Raw genomic sequence first — 19,068 nt, 5'->3', positions numbered from 1 at the left:
TGTTTTTTTAATTTTCAAAAAATCGAAATTTCTAAAAAATATTATAATTTTAAATTTCATATATATTTATTTTCTAATTTATACAAAATTTTATTTACCTATCTTAAAAATTTCTAAATTAAAATCAAATTTTGTACAGTACACATTTTTTTAAATTAAAAATTTAAAAAAATATTCAATTTAACATTTTCTATCGTGAAATTGAGGATCATCGAAAATTAAACTTCGTTTCTGTGGTTCGTCCTTGTTAGCTGTATTTTTCTATTAAGGAAAAAAAATAAATTCAAAAAGAATTGTATTAAATTAAATATATTAAATAGTTAGAAAAGGATATTTGTGAAGAAGTTTAAAAATTCCAGTTCCAACCGGAACTTGAATTCCCATGATAATTGATTCTGAAACACCGCAAATTGTATCTTTCTGTCCATAATAAGCTGCGTCAAATAAATGATCAGCTGTTTTTTCAAACTAAAAACAGAAAATTTTATAAATTTAATAGAAATTTAATTGCTAATAATTAAATTAAAATAGTTAAATATTTTTTTTCAGTTTTATTTTTATTAAAAAGTAAAATAAAAAAAAAATTTGAAATTTATTAATTACCGAAGCCAAATTTAAAACTGATTCCTTCATTTTTGCTAAACCTTGTCTTGTTATTCCAAGAACTTCACCTCGGCTTGTCATTAAATCGGCAACTAACATAGGATGACGTCTATCAATACTCATACCATGATTTTCCATCACTAATTTAATTTCATTCATAATTGTCGCTCTCGCAGCTTCAATTCCCAATGTTCGAAAAACCTGAAAAAAGAATTTTTTTGATTTAAATAACAAAAAAACATAATTAGGTATTTAAAATTCTCTTTTCAAACTAACTTCAATGGTATTATTTGAAGTTGTTTTTTTCCCAAGAACACCGGGCGTTGCCATTACTTCTCGCATGTTATCGCCTTCAACAAATAATTTATATTTTGTCTGTCCACTCGAATCATCATTGTGAATTACAGCTCTATTCACCGATGCAAGTCCCTATAAAACAAAAATTAAAATTAAATTTATAAAATTAGAGAAAAAAAGAAAATTACCTTTATAACAACGTTGCCTAATTGTTCTTTAAGATTCGTTAGAGCAACACTAAGACTTTGTTTTTGTTTTGTTGGATTCACTGTAATTATCGAATCTCCCTGAACATTAACTAATTTAGGATTGATTTTCAATTTCGAGGTGCAAATCCTGAAAAAGAATTATTAATTAACAATATTACAAAAAAAAAAAAAAAAACAAAAATTAAACTTACGAATATCGAATTGATTCAGCGTCCACTTCAAGTTTTAATAAATTAATTCTATCCGTATCGAGTTTTATTAAAAGAAAACAATCATCCGGAAGATAGACTTCTTCAATATATTCACAAACTTCTCCCAATGTTGTTTTCTCGATTCTTCCCTTTACTCTTCTTGCAAATTCCGGATCCGTGTCAATTTCCTACAAAAAAAAAGAGAAAATAAAATAAAATTAAAAACAAAAAATACAAGATATTTAAAAATTGCCATTACCAAAGCTACAGTAATAATAGGTGTACTGATTTTTGGATTAGCATTTATAATTTCCTTTATTCGCGGTACACCCTGTGTAATATTCATTGAAGCAACGCCAGCAAAATGAAAAGTTTTTAACGTCATTTGCGTTCCTGGTTCACCAATACTTTGCGCCGCTAATGCTCCAACAGCCGTTCCTGGTTCAACTGTTGCTCGCATATATTTTTCCTTACACGTATGAATAAATTCAACTAATTGCGATAGTGTCAAACGTTCAAGTTCCAATTTCACTGGTATTTTCGTTGTCATATTCGTTCGTATTTTACCAACTTTCTTTGCCACTGAGGTCATGAAATCCCTATCCACCAAAAAAAAAAAAATTATATTAATAAAAATAAAACTTAGTTTTAAATAAAGGACAAAAATTATCAATCACTTCATTATTAATCAATTAAGTAACTCGGATTAATAATTTTCATTCTTTTATAAATTTTTTTGACAATAAAATTTATTTTACTTCAACTCTTCTTTAAATTCATCACTAAGACATAAATATTCCTCCGTCTTGAGCAATTCCTCAGCTGCTTTTTTAATTTTCATTGGTTCAAGCGGTGTTTCATCTCTATAGGATGACATTGCTCTCACATGATCAAGAACACGTTTATAATCAACCGGACAATCTTTACCTGTAACAATTATTTTTTTTTTTTTAAATTACAAATTCCTTGGATCAACTAAGACGCGAAAAAATTCGCATCTTATTTAAATAATTCGAAAAAAACTTACCTTCCATGTAAGTAGGATCGAGACCATCGGCACCGTATTTAAATTGAACAATATCGCCAACGGAATTTCTCACAGTTAAATCATATTGTAAACATAAGTCCTCTAAACTTTTCACCAATCTTCTTTGCATGTAACCAGTTTCAGCAGTTTTCACCGCTGTATCAACAAGACCTTCTCTACCGCCCATTGTATGAAAGAAAAATTCCGGCGGTGTTAATCCTGAATAAAAGGAATTTTGCACAAATCCTTTTGCTGCTGGTATTTTAGAAAATTTCTCAAAATGAGGCAATGCACGATCTTCAAATCCATCGGGTACACGTTTACCACTAATAGCCTGTTGTCCCACACATGCTAAAAATTCAATTTTTTTTTTTAAATAGCAACAAAAATCAATATAAATAAATAATAAAATTACCTATCATTTGTGATATATTGATAAAACTTCCTTTTGAGCCAGACAATGCCATAATAAGTGGACTATTACTGGGATGAAGTTCTTTTAAACACGCTTTACCGGCATGATCACGAATAACTGAAAGTTCCTTCAATATCATTGCCTCGAGTGTTTCCTCTTCGGAACAACCTGGTTGACACGATAAACGTCCTTCATCCATTTGATGAATATATTCCGTACATTTCGAATAACTATGAGAAAAAAGGGGAAAAAATAAATAAATTATTGTCTAAACTTTTTTTTTTCAAAAAATTTGTCGTTAGTAAAAATTTTTAATGGAACAATTAATTATTGGGGGAAAAAAAATTTAATTTTCTCATACCCAGCTTGTAGAAGTTCATGTTTTGCCTTCAATAAACCCTGACCAGGTGTAACGTCACCGATTCCAATTGAAAAACCTCTATTCATTAAATAAAGACTCGTCATTCTTGATAAACGCCACATTGCAATTGTCGCAGCATCTTCACCCCAATCGCGTAACAAAACATAAAAAATATTTTGCTTCGATCCAGAACCCATTGTTGTTTTATCCATTGATCCAGCAATAAGTTCTGAGTTACGAATTATAACGTCTGCAAAAAAAAAAAGATAAAATTAAAATAAAATATTATTTAAAAAAAAAAACATATTTCATTACCAATAAAAAAATTTAATTTCTCAAGATTAAAAACAAAAATTTATTTGAATAAAAAAAACAAAAATTCTTACACGAATCATTGATGCATAATTCTTCATTGCAAGTGTATGCCTTTCCTTTTGCCTTAAGATTCGCTTTAATCGTAGTAGCGCGATTTGGTTTTAAAATTAAACTGAAAATTTGTTTTCCCGTCCACATTTCATAAGGTTTAATAATTGCCGGTCGTGGTAAATCAATTTCTAAATTTGAATCAACACCCGACACTAAAGAACCAGCCAATTGAAATGCTTGTGTTTTAGTTAAGAATGTATCCTTTTGCGTTAACAAATAACCACCAGTTATAAAATCCTGTGTCGCTGCAATTATTAATTCTCCATTTCGTGGTGTCACCAAATTTGATTTATTCTGCAAAACCAAAAAAAAAAAAATGTATATATAAATCAGTAATTAAAAATAAAATTAGAGAAATAATTTACCCCCATTAAAACTAAAGCTTCGGCTCTTGCTTCTTCAGTTTGTGGCAAATGTAAATTCATTTCATCGCCATCAAAATCAGCATTATAGGGCGTACAAACACATTCATTGAATCTAAATGTACGATGTTCCATTACTTTTGCTTTGTGGGCCATTATTGAAAGTTTATGTAAAGACGGTTGACGATTAAATAGAACAACATCATCGTCACATAAATGTCTTTCAATTATATCACCGTACTAGAAAAAAATGAATATCATTATTTTCAATTTCATACTAATTTTATAAGTATAACAAAAAAATAATTTACCTGTAAATCTTGTGCAACTTTTTGTTTATTAACAAATTTTAAATATCGTTTTTGCTTTGATTTTGTATTTTGAATAAAATTCGCACCAGGATGAATATCGGGACCATTTTGAATTAATTTTCGCATTAATTCAATGTTCGCTTTATTTACTCTTACCGGATATGTAAGAATTTTTGCCACATGTACCGGAACTCCAACCTTAATAATATTTTAATTTTACTTTTTCTTTTTTTTTGTATTCCAATTAAAATAATAATTATAATAATAATAATAATTACTTGATCAATTCGAAGATTTGGATCCGGTGAAATGACAGTTCTACTTGAAAAATCAACTCTTTTACCCGACAAATTACCACGAAAACGTCCCTGTTTACCCTTTAAACGTTGAACAAGACCTCTTCCTGATTTTTTCGGCTGTAAACAATGTTTTAAGTATTTTTTTTTTTTATTCTATTCATTTAAAATATTAGAAAATAATTTCATTTACTTACTTGCATATTAAGAGGTATTCCCGAGACTTCACTATTAATATAAAGTGCACAATGTAATTGTAAAAATTCCCATGCCTCATTGTACATTTGTACTCTCGATCCACTTACACGATGTTTTTGTATAATATCATTAATAAAAACAATTTCACTTAATTTCATTGTTAAATTATCTTCATTTGTTCCTGCTTTTAAATCAGATTCAACGCCAGGTCGAATGCAAATCGGTGGTACTGGAATTCGCGTTAATATCAAATCTTTTGGATGTGCACAATTTGAATTCATTAACAAAAGTGGTACATCATTCTCTGGAATGCGTTCAAATAAATTTTGTACCTATAATAAAAATTAATTATTATTTAATTTTTTTTTTTTATTTTTTTAATTTCTTTTTCATTTTTACCTCCAACGGATTTAAAACATTGACGAGTCCACTTTGTAAAATACTTTCCAATTCTTTATTATCTTCCACGGCATTTCGATATTCGGCCAATTTCTCCTGTAAAACTAAATCAGTACTTTTTTTGCCCTTAAATTTTTCATGAACAATTTTTAATAAACCTGCTTTCTTCACAGTTCCATTTTGTTCGCCACATGATGGACAAACGCTTGTTTTTTTTGCCTTCTCAAGAATTTGTTTTCTTAATGCTTTACGACTTAAATAATCTAAATTTGGATTTAGTACACGATTTAAATAATTCTTTTTAATATCCTTGATTAACATTACGGAAGAACATTTCTGTAAAAAAAATAAATAAATAAAGTTTTACCAAAAAAAAAAAAAAAAATAGTTGAGGGTCAATCCATTATATTTCGACTGAAGTCGTCGTGACTAATTTTTAAAAATTATAATACTTTGCAGGAATGATTTTGAAGTTATCAAGATCACGAAATGAAAAGAATTTTATTAAAATTTTAATTATTTATTGCAAAATATGAATTTAAAGTTTATGAGGTGCTGAAAACTGTCAATTTTTTAGCCATTAGAAAATATGCAAAAAAAAAAACAGAATTTACCATAAAAATAAAAAAAATTGTTGTAATTTACTAAGAATGAATAAATTTATCATTATCAATTGATGTAATTATTTAAATATGTGAAATAATATATAAAATATGATTTTCAAGTTCGCCTGTCAAATAACCTAAATTTGCAAATTTCATCTATTAAATGTGAGAAAGAGAAGTCATTAAATTGAAAAAAACCTTACCAAATATAAAGTACCTGTGACTAACTTTTAGTTTTTCTTAGCACTTTTTTCCTTTTTTCTTCATAAATGTGAAATAAAAAGCAATAAAAATTGGCACTTTGCTTATTTTCACTATTTTCAAATGTAAATAACTTTCTTGGAGAAAACTGAAAAATTACAAAACTTGGGCAATATCTAATTGATCACTAAATACACACACTGGAAAAAAAATTCGCTTTGGTCCCGAAGATACTTTTTGAGATAATTATGTTTAAATTTTTCACAATTTTTATCAGGTTAATGCATGTGATTTTTATAAAATTGAAGTTAGTTCAAAATGTTTAACCAATAAAACCTAACTTCGTCCTTAAAAAACTACATGTATTAACCTGATAAAAATTGTGAAAAGTTTAAACTTAATTATCTCAAAAAGTATCTTCGGGACCAAAGCGAATTTTTTTTCCAGTGTGTGTATTTAGTGATAAATTAGATATTGCCCAAGTTTTGTAATTTTTCAGTTTTCTCCAAGAAAGTTATTTACATTTGAAAATAGTGAAAATAAGCAAAGTGCCAATTTTTATTGCTTTTTATTTCACATTTATGAAGAAAAAAGGAAAAAAGTGCTAAGAAAAACTAAAAGTTAGTCACAGGTACTTTATATTTGGTAAGGTTTTTTTCAATTTAATGACTTCTCTTTCTCACATTTTATAGATGAAATGTGCAAATTTAGGTTATTTGACAGGCGAACTTGAAAATCATATTTTATCTATTATTTCACATATTTAAATAATTATATCAATTGATAATGATAAATTTATTCATTCTTAGTAAATTACAACAATTTTTTTTTATTTTTATGGTAAATTCTGTTTTTTTTTTGCATATTTTCTAATGGCTAAAAAATTGACAGTTTTCAGCACCTCATAAACTTTAAATTCATATTTTGCAATAAATAATTAAAATTTTAATAAAATTCTTTTCATTTCGTGATCTTGATAACTTCAAAATCATTCCTGCAAAGTATTATAATTTTTAAAAATTAGTCAGCGACGACTTCAGTCGAAATATAATGGATTGACCCTTGAGTAAAAAATAAATAAAAGAAACATACTTTACAAATTGACTGCAAGATTCCAATAATTGATCGAAAATAACCGATATGAAATACTGGTAATTCAAGATCAATGTATCCAAAATGACCAATACATTCATTCAACGTTTTACCACAAGTTGTACAATTTGTTGAATTTGACGAAGTTCCCTTGAATAATTAATTTTTTTTTTTCAAAATTATAAACAAAAATTGTAAAATAAAATTAATTTTAAATACTTACCATTCTTTTATCCAAAACACCATAAGTAACAGGGGTTCGATTACCATCTTGACAATATAAATTCTTGGCGACGACGTGAAGATGAGCTTGTTTTCCCATATTATGTCGACTGTCGACACCGAAAGATACCTCCGATCTAAATGACAATAAAAAAAAATATATAACTTTAGAATTTGAAATGTAAAACATAAAATTAAAAAAAAAGTACATAATAAAAATCATTAATTTTTTTTTTTTTTTGTAATTAAAAGAAAATTCATACATCTTTCGGGCAACGTCTGTTTCTCGATATACTTCCTTCACCATTTTTTTAAGGTTAACTTTTATTTCAATAATGTTATTCTTTATTAAATCAAGAAAATTTGAGTAAATTAATCAAATTTCTTTTTCCCGTTATTAAATGTTAATTTATCTTAAAAATGAAGTCATTTTCACGTTTTTTTTTTGGTCAAAAGAAACACGTTTTTTTCTTAAAATTCAATGTTGAATTCCATGTGTTGTTTATACGATTCGTAACTGTAGGTAACATGGGTAGTTGAAGTTGTCTTTACTTCGTAATGGGCAGTGATGCCAACTGTATAAAAATTAATGTGCGAAATTCAAAAAGTTTTTATTTTCTACAGTGTCAAAAGAGTTAGAATAATTGCCAAAACTTAAAAGTGTCAAAAATTGGAATTGTCAAAAGAATATAAAATCTACATTACCGGCTATAATCAAAGATGGATAAATATAACAAACGAAAATCATGATCTTAATTTAAAAATTCGAACTTTTTACAATTCTATCTTTTAAAAATATATATATATATTAAAATATATTATTAAAAACATCTAAATTGATAATTAGACATCTTTTTTTTAAATAATAAAGTAAAAGGATTTCAAATTTCGATATTTCAATATTAAATGAAAATGTCATAAAACGAACCAATCAGAAATAAGATTTGTTTTACTTTATTGGTAACAATTGTCTATGAAGTTCTTTCAATTTTTATTGCGCTTCGGTTTTCATTGTATACAGTTATAAGAATGTGTAACAAATAAAATCAAGCAACCTAATTTTGTTTATTGTTAATATTTGAATTCTGTAAGTTATGTATATAGTTTTGTGAAATATTGCATTATTCTTTTTAAATATATAGACATTTTATGGATAATATATTTTACAAATATATTCGCAAATTAGAATTTTAGGTTAGAAAATGGATGACTCTTCGTCTTCTTTGGCCTATTCGGCAACGCAACTTTTGGAAAGAACTGATGAAATGTCAGAAAGTCAAACATCAGAGACTGTCAAAAGAAAGCAGGTAAGAAATATGGATAATTTACATGTTTTATATTTAATAAGTTTTATTAATACTAGTACCAGTAAATATTGAAAGTTGTCTTTTTATATTGTGTCACTAATTTTTTTTTTTTAATTTTTTTTTTATTACATGCTAATGCTATAATTTTTTATTAGTTGTTTTAAATAAATAAAAATTATAGATTGTCTTATCGGCAGAAATATTTCTTCTTCTTTTATTTATTTTTTTTAATTTAAATGATTTTAGAAATAAAATAAAAGCCGGTTTGAGCCGGTTATATTTTAATCAAAAATAAATATTAAAAAACTGGTTTTTTTGTAAAATTTGATTCTATTATAGGTTGGAGTTTTGATAATAAAAGATAAAGAGCATCCAATTTATACAGGAGTAAATACTATTGGCAGACATATTTCAAATCAGATTGTAGTCAAAGATGCGGTAATATAGTATTTTTATTAATTTAATATTCTTTTATATTACAATATAATGTACCTAAATATATTTTTATTAAGTAAAAATTATTTTATTTTAACGATTTTAACTATTTAAATCCCTTTTTTTAATTGTCACAGTCGGTATCAAAGCATCATGCCGAAATCGAAGGTAGAAAACAATTATGTTTCCTTACAGATTTAAAATCCTTAAACGGAAGTTTTGATCGATTTAAGGTAAGTTTATAATTCATATATATATATATATTGCAAAAAAAAAGAGTCAACGAATAAAAATATATTTTTCTAATTTTAGGGAAAATTTTTACCTAACAGAGGTTATGAGCTAATAAATGGAAGTACGATAAAATTTGGACAAATTGAAGCTACATTAAAACATTTTTTCACTGACGGAAATTTAATGAGAACACCGATAAATATGAGGATAAATAAAATAATTGCCAGTACACCGGAATCAGTTTTGGTAAATTTGAAATTTCCTTTTTTGTTTTTGTATTTACATCTTAAATTCTATGCATTTTCTTAATTTATTCCTGTAAAGTAAATTAATGATAAAATTCTCTTTCTTCGTATTTTTAAATTATTCCAATACTATTCTAACAAACAAAATTTACTTTATCGTGTTCCCTATATAATTGACACTAAACCCTAAAATGATTCTTTAAGATACTCAAAAATTATTGAATTCTGAATCCATTTGTACAGAACAACACCCATGATGAATCTTCTGTAGTTTATGGAACACAAGCTGCTGAAAATCAAGCTCCAGAAGAAATGGAATTATATTCTCATCTTCCGTGCAATGAAAGTTCAACATCATTTAATAAAATTGGAGAAGAATCAACAAATTCAAAGAAAAGTCCAAGATTTTCTGATAATTCAAATATTATACCTGATTCCGATTCAGATGAAGAAGGAATTTTCGAAAAACAAACACAAAAAATAATTGATAAAAAACAAATTCCAATTGTTAATAAAACAAAAAATATTGTCGAAAATTCATCAAATATTCATCAAGAAAAAAATGAAGTTGCAACAATTTATTCAAAAGTCGAAGATTCTGATAAAGAAGTTTTTAAGGAACCAATTAAAAAAATTCCCGATAAAAATGATAGTATACATGAATATGAAACTCAAGTATTTACAAAAAATGATATTCATGAAATGAAGACTCAAACATTTTTAAGTCCATCCACAAGAATATCATTAAAATCAAAAAATAATTCAAAAATCGAAGATTCAGATACAGATGAAGAGGGAATTTTTGAAAAAGCAACGCAACAAATTTCTAAAAATTTATACAAAATTCACGAAGAAAATACAAAACAAAAATCAAAAGATGAAGATTCCGAAACAGATGAAGAGGGAATATTTAATGAACCAACGCAACAAATTTCAATAAAATTAAATAAAATTCATGAAAAAGAAATTGAAAACAATTCAATTCATGAAAATTCAAAAAATAATTCAGATACAGATGGAATATTCATGGAACCAACACAAAAATTTACAACATCATCACCAAAAAGAAAAAGTAAAATTTCCGAGAATCCAAATATTGTACCTGATTCAGAGAGCGATGAAGATGATATTAATATCGCTAAATCAAATGATAATATTCATGATAATGAAACACAAGTATTTTCAAAATCAGATAATATCCATGAAGATAAAACACAAACATTTTTGAATTCATCGACAAAAGTAAATGAAGATCCAAAAGAATATTCAAATAATTTAGAAACTGAAATTAATTTTGAGGGACCAACTCAAAAAATCATTGATAATGTCCATGAAATTGAGACTCAAGTATTCACAACAAAATCAGATAAAACTCAACCATTTTCAAGTCCAACAGGAACTTTAAAAACATATTCACGAAAATCACTGAAAAATTATTCAAAAAGCTTTCAAGATAATAATGAAGATGAAACTGTATTTGATAATATTCACGAAGAAAAAACCCAAATGCTTTTGAGTCCATCGTTAAAGTTGAAAAAATCTGCAAAATTTGCGGAAAATTTTGAATCAGATGAAATTGATTTTGATGGACCAACGCAAAAAGTTCCGAATATTATTCACGAAGACGAAAATAAATCAGATAATATTCATGAAGATAAAACTCAAACCTTTTTGAGTACCAGTGCCAATTTATCGAAAAAATCTGTAAAATTTTCGGAAAATTTAGAATCAGATGAAATTGATTTCGATGGACCAACGCAAAAAGTTACGGATATTATTCATGAAGACGAAACAGAATTATCTTCAAAATCAGATAATATCCATGAAGATAAAACTCAAGCCTTTTTGAGTCCCAGTGCAAGTTCATCGAAAAAATCTGCAAAATTTTCGGAAAATTTAGAATCAGATGAAATTGATTTCGATGGACCAACGCAAAAAATTACCGATAATATTCAAGAAGATGAAACAGAATTATCTTCAAAATCAGATAATATCCACGAAGATAAAACTCAAGTCTTTTTGAGTCCAAGTGCAAATTCATCGTTGAAATTGAAAAAATCTTCAAAATTTTTGGAAAATTTAGAATCAGATGAAATTGATTTCGATGGACCAACGCAAAAAATTACCGATAATATTCAAGAAGATGAAACAGAATTATCTTCAAAATCAGATAATATCCATGAAGATAAAACTCAAGTCTTTTTGAGCCCAAGTGCAAATTCATCGAAAAAATCTGCAAAATTTTCGGAAAATTTAGAATCAGATGAAATTGATTTCGAAGGACCAACGCAAAAAGTTTCCGACAATATTCAAGAAGATGAAACAGAATTATCTTCAAAATCAGAATCGTTGAATTTGGAAATATCTCCAAAAGAATCAGCGGAAATTGATATTGATGGACGGACGCAAAAAATTTCCCCAAACGATGAAAATAAAATTCATCAAGATGAAACACAATTATTTTCAAAATTTTCAGTGAAATCGAAAGAAGTTGAAAAAGAAAATTCAAAAATCTTCGAAACAGATGAAATTGATTTTGATGGACTCACGCAAAAATTACCAATAAAATCCATTGATTTTCAAGAAACAATTGATGATAAAAATCAAAATAAATCAGATAATGAAGATTCTGACACTGATGAGGAAGGTGTTTTTGAAGAAACGAATAAAATTCCTATAAAATTAGATAAAATTCAAATGGCAAAGAATCAATCAGAAAAAGAAGAATCCGATACTGATGAAGAAGGAATTTTCGAAGGTTCAACACACGAAACTTCAACTAATTTGGATAAAATTCAAGAATCTGAAATTTTAGAAAATAATCCAGAAATTGAAGAATCCAATACTGAAAATTCCAAAACACCATTAGCGGGAAGTTCAAAAACACCGGAAATAGATTTCGCTATAGAAAAAAAAGAAAAAGTTTTAGATCCCGAAACAAATGATATTTCCACATCAGTACTAGATTCTTCTCCATCCAAACAAAACAGTAAAAAAATTACTGATTTCACTGGATTTAGTCCAAGACGTTCAAAAAGATCAACAATTATTCACGAAAAAGTTGAAAATATTTTTAAAAAATGTAAAACAAATTCAAAAACTACAAAAAAATCAATTCAAAATTCAAAATCAATATCTGAAAATAATTCAAAAAAAATCAAATCATCATCAACAAATGTAGATGTAACAAATGTAAATGAAAATTCAGACGCCGAAGTTGAATCAATATTTAAAAATAAAAATTCCAAAATAGAAGATAAAATAAATTCAAATAATGAAAAAGTTCAACCATCAACGAGTAGACAATTATTTTCAGAAAAAGAAGATTTGAAAAAAAATTTGAAACGAAAATCATCGCAGACAATTTCATCAAATTCACGAAAATCTCCAAGAATATCTAAAGTTGAAACTAATCAACAAATTTCAACTCCTAAAAAACAAATTCCCAAATCTCCAATAAAAAAAAAAGAAAATTCTTCTTCGTCAGCAAATTATGAAATGAAATCGCGATTGGCTAGTGTTGAAAATTTAGAATATGAAACAGCGGCAACACAACCAATAGACGATATTGAAAAAAACGAAACAATTCAAGTGAAAAAAACTTTAAAAAGTCCAAAGAAAGAAAAATCAACGCCCACTAGAAGATCAATAAGACTGAATGACACCATTGAAGAGAATTTAAATGAAATGTTCGAGGGTACATCTGAGGAGATTGTGGAACCTCATCAGATGTTAACTCAACAAGTGAAGAATATTTTAGAAGCAAGTCAATTGTGTGACGAAGCATCAACATCAAATGTCACTTCTAAAATCAACGAATCAACAGGAGGATCACACAAATCGCCTCAGGTTGGTAAATTTAATTTTAAATCTTTTCTTTCAAATGAAATAAATTATTTATCAAATGACGATAGCGACGATGAATTTGTTTCGTTTATGCCAAAAAAAGATGATTTAAATTCATTAACAACATCAAATTTCAAGGGTCTTTCACATTTAGCAAAAACATTACTTTCCAAATGTAATGATGATGATTTTAATCAATCGCCTTCTACTTCCTCAAATATGTCATTCAGTCCATATAATTTAAAATCAAAATCATTTCAAACACATGATATTAAATGTAAACAATTATTGTTGAATTCAATTAAAAATTTCAACATCAACGAGGAAGTAGAAATGCAAAATAACAATGACAATGATGATTCAGATGATTCTGATTTTGAGGATCTTCAACGAATGGCAAATAGGGTTTTGGATGTTAAAAGTGTCTATAATAGTGTTAATAATAGGAGCGCGATAGAGTCAAAAAAGACATTAAAAATATGTCTTGAAAGAATAAATATTGAAAAAGCCTCTGATTTTCAGGTAAACATTGGATCGCCAAGGATGTCGATGTTGAATATTCAAGTTGAAAAACCATTGAAAAAACGCGCATTAAGAACAAGTGAAAATAAAGAGGAAATGGGAAAAAATAAACGTGCCAAAAAAGATGAGAATTTTGATGATGATTCTTTAAAATCAAAAGGAAGACCTAAAAAAAATACAAACAGTGATAATTCATCAAATTCTGTAATTAATGATTCAGAAGAAATTTCAAATGAGGTGAAAAAAAGTTTCAAAATTACGATAAAACCAAAGAGAACAAGAAATAAAAAAACAAAAGAGCCTACAATTGATGTTCTTAATTCCTCCAGTTCAATTATGGATGATTCAGAAGAGAATTTAAATTCAATTCAAGTGAAAGGAGAAAATTCAAAAAGAACAAGAACTAAAAGAACGATAAAAGATGCTACAATTGATATTCCAAATTCTTCCAATTCAATGGCAGATGACTCAGAAATTACAAATTCAAATCCAATTAAAACGAAAATTCCAATTAATTCCAAAATTAAAAAAACTAGAACTCTAAAAGAGGCTGCTATTGATGTTCCAAATTCTTCCAATTCAATGGCAGATGATTCAGAAATTACAAATTCAAATCCAATTAAAACGAAAATTCCAATTAATTCCAAAATTAAAAAAACTAGAACTCTAAAAGAGGCTGCTATTGATGTTCCCAATTCTTCCAATTCAATGGCAGATGATTTAGAAGAGATTTCAAATTCAAATCCAATTCCCGTAAATTCTAAAATTAAAAAAACTAGAACTCCAAAAGAGGCTGCAATTAATCTTCCAAATTCCTCCAATTCAACGGCTGATGATTTAGAAGAGCTTCCAAATTCAAATTCAATTAAGACGAAAATTCCCCAAAATTCCAAAATTACAAGAACCAGAAAACAAAAATCAACTGTAAATTCATCAAATTCCATAGTTGAAGATTCGGAAGATTCGGAAGAAATTCCAAATTCAAATCAAATTAAGGCAAATATTCCAATAAATCAAAAAAGAACAAGAACAAAAAAAACAAATGACATTTCTAATTCCTTGAGTTCAACAAATGAAGAATCGAAAGAAATTTTAAAATTACCGACAAAAAGAAGAACACGAAAAAATACAAATGATATTTCTATTAATTCATCAAGTTCAATGAATGAAAATGTTGCCGATGTTTCAAATTTAAATCAAACGAAAGAAATATCAAAATTGCCGATAATTAACAAAAAACCAAGAATTACAAAAAAAGGAAAAATTGACACAATTTCCAATAATACATCATCAAATTCCTTAGTTGATAATACATTAAGTGAATCGTCATTATCTGAAAAAATAATTGAACCAAAGAAAACTCGTGGGAGAAAACCAAAAAATCAAGGAGAAAATTCAAAATTAGAAAATTTATCAACAAATTCTTCAATATTATCATTGGCCGATAGTGATTTAAATTCATCAACTGCTTCAACTTCATCAAGAGCAAAGAGAAGCAGATTTAGTTCTCCTTCTAAACATAAAGTTCTATTCACTGGAATTGCTGTTAAAGACTATCAAAAACATTTGACAAAATTGGGTAAGTTGACTTCTAATTTTTTTAAAACATTTTTTTATTATTATTTATTTTTATAGTTATTTAATTATAAATTTGAATGATAATTGAAATTATCTTTTTTTGCAGGACTACAAGAAACGGAAGATATTAATAAATGTACAATTCTAGTAACTGACAAAGTAAGAAGAACTTTCAAATTTCTTTGCGCCTTATCACGTGGTATACCAATTCTATCCGTGAAATGGATAATGGATAGTGCAAAAAAATCGAAAATTCAAGTACTTGATGATTATATTATAAATGATTCAATTGCTGAAAATAAATTTCAATTTAATTTAAAGGAAAGTCTCCAAAAGGCTAAAGATAAAAAAATGTTAGATGGCTGGACAATTGTGCTTACACCAAATATTACTGCTCCACCAGTAGATGAATTGAAAGGTAACTTTTTTTTTTTTTTTTTTTAAATTCAATTTCTAATTTAATTTTAATTTTCTAAAATCAATTTATCCCTTTGAAATTTTTTTTTTATAGAAATGGTCATTGCCTGCGGTGGAAAAGCATTATTACGATCACCAACAAAATGGACAAACGATATGATAATAATTTCACATGAACAAGATTATGAAAATGCTAAAAAATTCATGACAAAAGCTCCAAAAACTGTACAACTGCATTCAACAGAATTTTTGTTAACTGGAATATTGAAGCAGGAAATTAATTTGAAAAATTATTTATTAAAAATTACGTGAGGCTAAAAAATGAAAAAAAAAACTGTACAGTTTAAATAATTATTTTACAAATATCACATATTTAGTTTTATATTTTTATGTATTTGAAACATTAAAAATGTATCTTTAATTTTTGTATTAAATAAATGTGCGTTAACATTAAATTGGAATTTTTTTTTTTTGAAATAATTGAAACAAAACAAAAAAAAAATTTTTATATTTTAAATATTTAAAAAATTAATGTCATATTTCGGAGATTCCCGCAATATTTTGTGGTGTGAAGTGACCTTTAAAGGTGCACTTATTGTAAAAGCGCCTTAAGAATCTAGCAGACTTCAAATTCAATTTGACAGTTACTACACGATTTGTAAGTATATTTAAATTATTAAATAAAATTTCGATTAATAAAGAAAATTTCCTTTAAAGGAAATTAAACTTATTAATTAGTTATGTTCCCTATTTTTTAATAGGTGGAAATATAAAAAGAAATTAAAAGCGACATTTTTCAATTATGTCTTCGCCAATCTCGTCAAGTAAAATCAATTCTTATATTTATATTAAACCAAATAATATTGCGTCACAAGAAGAATCAAATAGCGAAGAAGATGATTTTGTTTCATTTTTACCTAAAAAAGAGAAAATAAAATCAACAGTTAATTTAACATCACAAGAAAATGATGATGATGATGATGATGAGAAATTAGAACTCGCTTCAATTTCATCAATAAATGAAAATAATTCCGAAATTAATGTTAATAATTCAACAATGAAAGTGGAGAAATTTGAAAACAATGACGATGAATCTTCTGATTCTGATTTTGAAAAACTTGTTCGAATTGCTAATCGTTTTTATGACGTTAATAATGAAAATAAACCATCGGCGGCAGCATTAAAATTAAAAATACAAATGGAAAAATCAAACAATTCTATTAATAATAATAATACTAATGAGCTAGAATCAAAAGAAATTTCTAATTCATCAATTTCGACAGATATTTCAAATTCAAATAAAGAAACATTAAAACTACCGACAAAAAGAACAAGAAACAGTAAAATTACAAATTATTTTTCTCCTAATTCCTCAAGTGCCAAAGATATTTTAAATTTAAATCAAACGAAAGAAATTTCAAAAGTGACGATAAATATAAAAGAACCAAGAATTACAAGAAAAAGAAAAATTGACACAATTTCCAATAATACATCATCAAGTTCCATAGTTGAAAATACATTAAATAAATCGTCATTATCTAAAAAAACAATCGAACCAAAGAAAACACGTGGAAGAAAACCAAAAATTCAGGGAGAAAATTCAAAACTGAAAAATTTATCCACAAATTCTTCAATTGCTTCAAAAGCAAAGAAAAGCAAAGAACAAAAAATTTTAATTCAAGATTATACAAAATTTGAACCACCAAATACCAGAGGAAATGCCAAAAAACAACTTTTAGAAAATTCAAATCAAACGAAGAAATTTTAAACTCCGTTTAAAATTAATAAAAAAAAGCGTGAATATAATTGAATTTCTAATACTATCGAAACAAAAAAAGTTTTATTTTCAAAAAAATAATAATAATAATTTAATTACTTTGTTACTCCTATAAATATTTATTGAAAAAATAAAATAATTTCTTTAAAAAAAATGCTTCTTAATAATTATTAAGAATTATTTCTATATTTTTTAAAAATTTTATATTATTTATTTATCAATATTTCAAATAGTTTATTTAATATTTAAAAAAAAAGAAAATAATATATATATATATAAAATAAGAAAACATATGCGTCACGTTTGGTACGAGATGCGCCACAAGTAGTGGAGATGAAAGAAAAGCATCTGGAATTTTTGTATCAACGAATCTTTCCCTCCACTCTTTACAAGTTTAGTGAGAAGCAAATTTATCGTCGAGAACTGACCGCATAGCGCAGACTTTATTTCATCTAAAAACAGGAAGTTCATCCGGACTAGTTATACTATATCAAATATTATATTTTAAGAGGAAAAAAAAAAAATTTTCACATTTATATATCCAAAAAGAATTAAAAGTGACGAAAAAAAAAATCAAATTACAAAAAAATTTAACGGTAAGAAAAACATTTTAAATGTTTAAAATTAAAAATTTAATTCTTATCTTCTTCATATATCTTTCTTTTTAAATAAAAATTATTATTTTTTCAGAAATGGGATTAAATCCAATGAAATGGAAAACAAAAACATTGGCTTACACTTTTTTCACTATTTTAATTGTTTATGGATTATTTTTTTACAAGAGAAAGCACACAGTGTCATTTGAAATTATAATTAAAAATTCAACACCCGAAATTGTTTGGGAATTTGTTGCAGATTTTAGTAACATGAAGCAATTAAATCCAACAATGTAATATAAAAATTCATTTTTTTTCTATTTAAGAAACAAATTTCAATTTTTTTTTTTATTGAACAATTTGCATTTTTTGTATTTTACAGTGAGGATTTTAATATTATTGCCGAAAGTGGAAATTACGATCATTGGAAATATTCAGTGAAATATTCCGAACATTTGAGTCACATTCCAATTATCAAAAATACAGCTCACGGTCATTTTGCAGTGAAACCTGAGGAATTAGGTTTTTCCATTAATTCCGAGCATCGAACATGTTTTCTCACCAATTTTGATTGTGGTAAATTTTTCTTTTTCTTTTTCTATATATATATATTTAAAATTTCAAATTCAAATTTATTTTTGTTTTCTACTTTCAGTGAATTCGATATCAGAATTTAAATTCCAAGGAATTGGTAATGACACAAAATGTCTGGAAATTGTTGAATACGAATGTCCAATACTATTTTCATCACTTTGCTATAAAGAAGTCATGTATCAACGACAAGAAATAATGAAAAATTTGCAATTACATTTTGATAAAATAAATGTAAAAAAATAGTTTTAAGTTAAATAAAAAAAAAAAAGTTTTCCTATACTAGTACAATTTTTATTACATTA

The 19,068-nt window shown here is 26.4% G+C and overlaps 4 protein-coding genes across 4 annotated transcripts; 3 read left to right on the top strand and 1 right to left on the bottom strand.

Moving 5' to 3' along the window:
• Positions 1-41: 41 nt before the first annotated feature.
• On the bottom strand, positions 42-7,733 carry LOC127287216 (DNA-directed RNA polymerase III subunit RPC1). The gene is made up of 20 exons (XM_051314037.1): positions 7,479-7,733; positions 7,217-7,352; positions 6,994-7,143; positions 5,096-5,431; positions 4,696-5,028; positions 4,481-4,618; positions 4,203-4,400; positions 3,895-4,131; positions 3,490-3,823; positions 3,104-3,353; positions 2,743-2,972; positions 2,328-2,678; positions 2,059-2,227; positions 1,560-1,899; positions 1,301-1,488; positions 1,089-1,236; positions 880-1,032; positions 604-804; positions 335-468; positions 42-253 (listed from the first exon to the last, which is right to left on the bottom strand). Exons 1-20 carry the CDS (start codon positions 7,520-7,522, stop codon positions 181-183), a joined length of 4,143 nt encoding a protein of 1,380 aa, XP_051169994.1. The 5' UTR covers positions 7,523-7,733; the 3' UTR covers positions 42-180.
• Positions 7,734-8,186: 453 nt separating this feature from the next.
• On the top strand, positions 8,187-16,254 carry LOC127287211 (uncharacterized). The gene is made up of 9 exons (XM_051314029.1): positions 8,187-8,302; positions 8,402-8,522; positions 8,862-8,960; positions 9,095-9,190; positions 9,270-9,437; positions 9,680-13,285; positions 13,805-15,383; positions 15,489-15,800; positions 15,894-16,254. Exons 2-9 carry the CDS (start codon positions 8,418-8,420, stop codon positions 16,109-16,111), a joined length of 6,183 nt encoding a protein of 2,060 aa, XP_051169986.1. The 5' UTR covers positions 8,187-8,302; positions 8,402-8,417; the 3' UTR covers positions 16,112-16,254.
• A 135-nt stretch (positions 16,255-16,389) lies between these two features.
• On the top strand, positions 16,390-18,102 carry LOC127287212 (myb-like protein D). The gene is made up of 2 exons (XM_051314030.1): positions 16,390-16,457; positions 16,561-18,102. The coding sequence occupies exon 2, from the start codon at positions 16,602-16,604 to the stop codon at positions 17,565-17,567; it is 966 nt and encodes a 321-aa protein (XP_051169987.1). The 5' UTR covers positions 16,390-16,457; positions 16,561-16,601; the 3' UTR covers positions 17,568-18,102.
• LOC127287215 (uncharacterized) lies at positions 17,958-19,045 on the top strand. Its single transcript, XM_051314036.1, has 4 exons — positions 17,958-18,172; positions 18,267-18,465; positions 18,555-18,748; positions 18,828-19,045. The coding sequence occupies exons 2-4, from the start codon at positions 18,269-18,271 to the stop codon at positions 19,007-19,009; spliced, it is 573 nt and encodes a 190-aa protein (XP_051169993.1). The 5' UTR covers positions 17,958-18,172; positions 18,267-18,268; the 3' UTR covers positions 19,010-19,045.
• Positions 19,046-19,068: the final 23 nt, after the last annotated feature.

The sequence above is a fragment of the Leptopilina boulardi genome, unplaced genomic scaffold (assembly GCF_019393585.1).
Source record: "Leptopilina boulardi isolate dan_hultmark-lab unplaced genomic scaffold, ZJU_Lbou_2.1 LbouV2_368, whole genome shotgun sequence".
In the NCBI taxonomy this organism is placed as follows: domain Eukaryota; kingdom Metazoa; phylum Arthropoda; class Insecta; order Hymenoptera; family Figitidae; genus Leptopilina; species Leptopilina boulardi.
Note: the sequence above shows the minus strand (reverse complement) of the source record. Positions and strands in the feature narration are given on the sequence as shown.

Excerpts from the sequence above, each read along its gene's own strand:
- LOC127287216 (XM_051314037.1), bottom strand. The coding sequence starts at position 7,522 with ATGGTGAAGGAAGTATATCGAGAAACAGACGTTGCCCGAAAGAT. Across the intron at positions 4,132-4,202 it reads AAGTTGCACAAGATTTACAG|TACGGTGATATAATTGAAAG; the intron begins GTAAATTATTTT and ends ATTTTTTTCTAG. Across the intron at positions 1,489-1,559 it reads CTATTATTACTGTAGCTTTG|GAAATTGACACGGATCCGGA; the intron begins GTAATGGCAATT and ends TTTTTTTTGTAG.
- LOC127287211 (XM_051314029.1), top strand. The coding sequence starts at position 8,418 with ATGGATGACTCTTCGTCTTCTTTGGCCTATTCGGCAACGCAACTTTTG. Across the intron at positions 8,523-8,861 it reads AGACTGTCAAAAGAAAGCAG|GTTGGAGTTTTGATAATAAA; the intron begins GTAAGAAATATG and ends ATTCTATTATAG. Across the intron at positions 8,961-9,094 it reads AGATTGTAGTCAAAGATGCG|TCGGTATCAAAGCATCATGC; the intron begins GTAATATAGTAT and ends TAATTGTCACAG.
- LOC127287212 (XM_051314030.1), top strand. The coding sequence starts at position 16,602 with ATGTCTTCGCCAATCTCGTCAAGTAAAATCAATTCTTATATTTATATT.
- LOC127287215 (XM_051314036.1), top strand. The coding sequence starts at position 18,269 with ATGGGATTAAATCCAATGAAATGGAAAACAAAAACATTGGCTTACACT. Across the intron at positions 18,466-18,554 it reads AAGCAATTAAATCCAACAAT|TGAGGATTTTAATATTATTG; the intron begins GTAATATAAAAA and ends TGTATTTTACAG. Across the intron at positions 18,749-18,827 it reads TCTCACCAATTTTGATTGTG|TGAATTCGATATCAGAATTT; the intron begins GTAAATTTTTCT and ends TTCTACTTTCAG.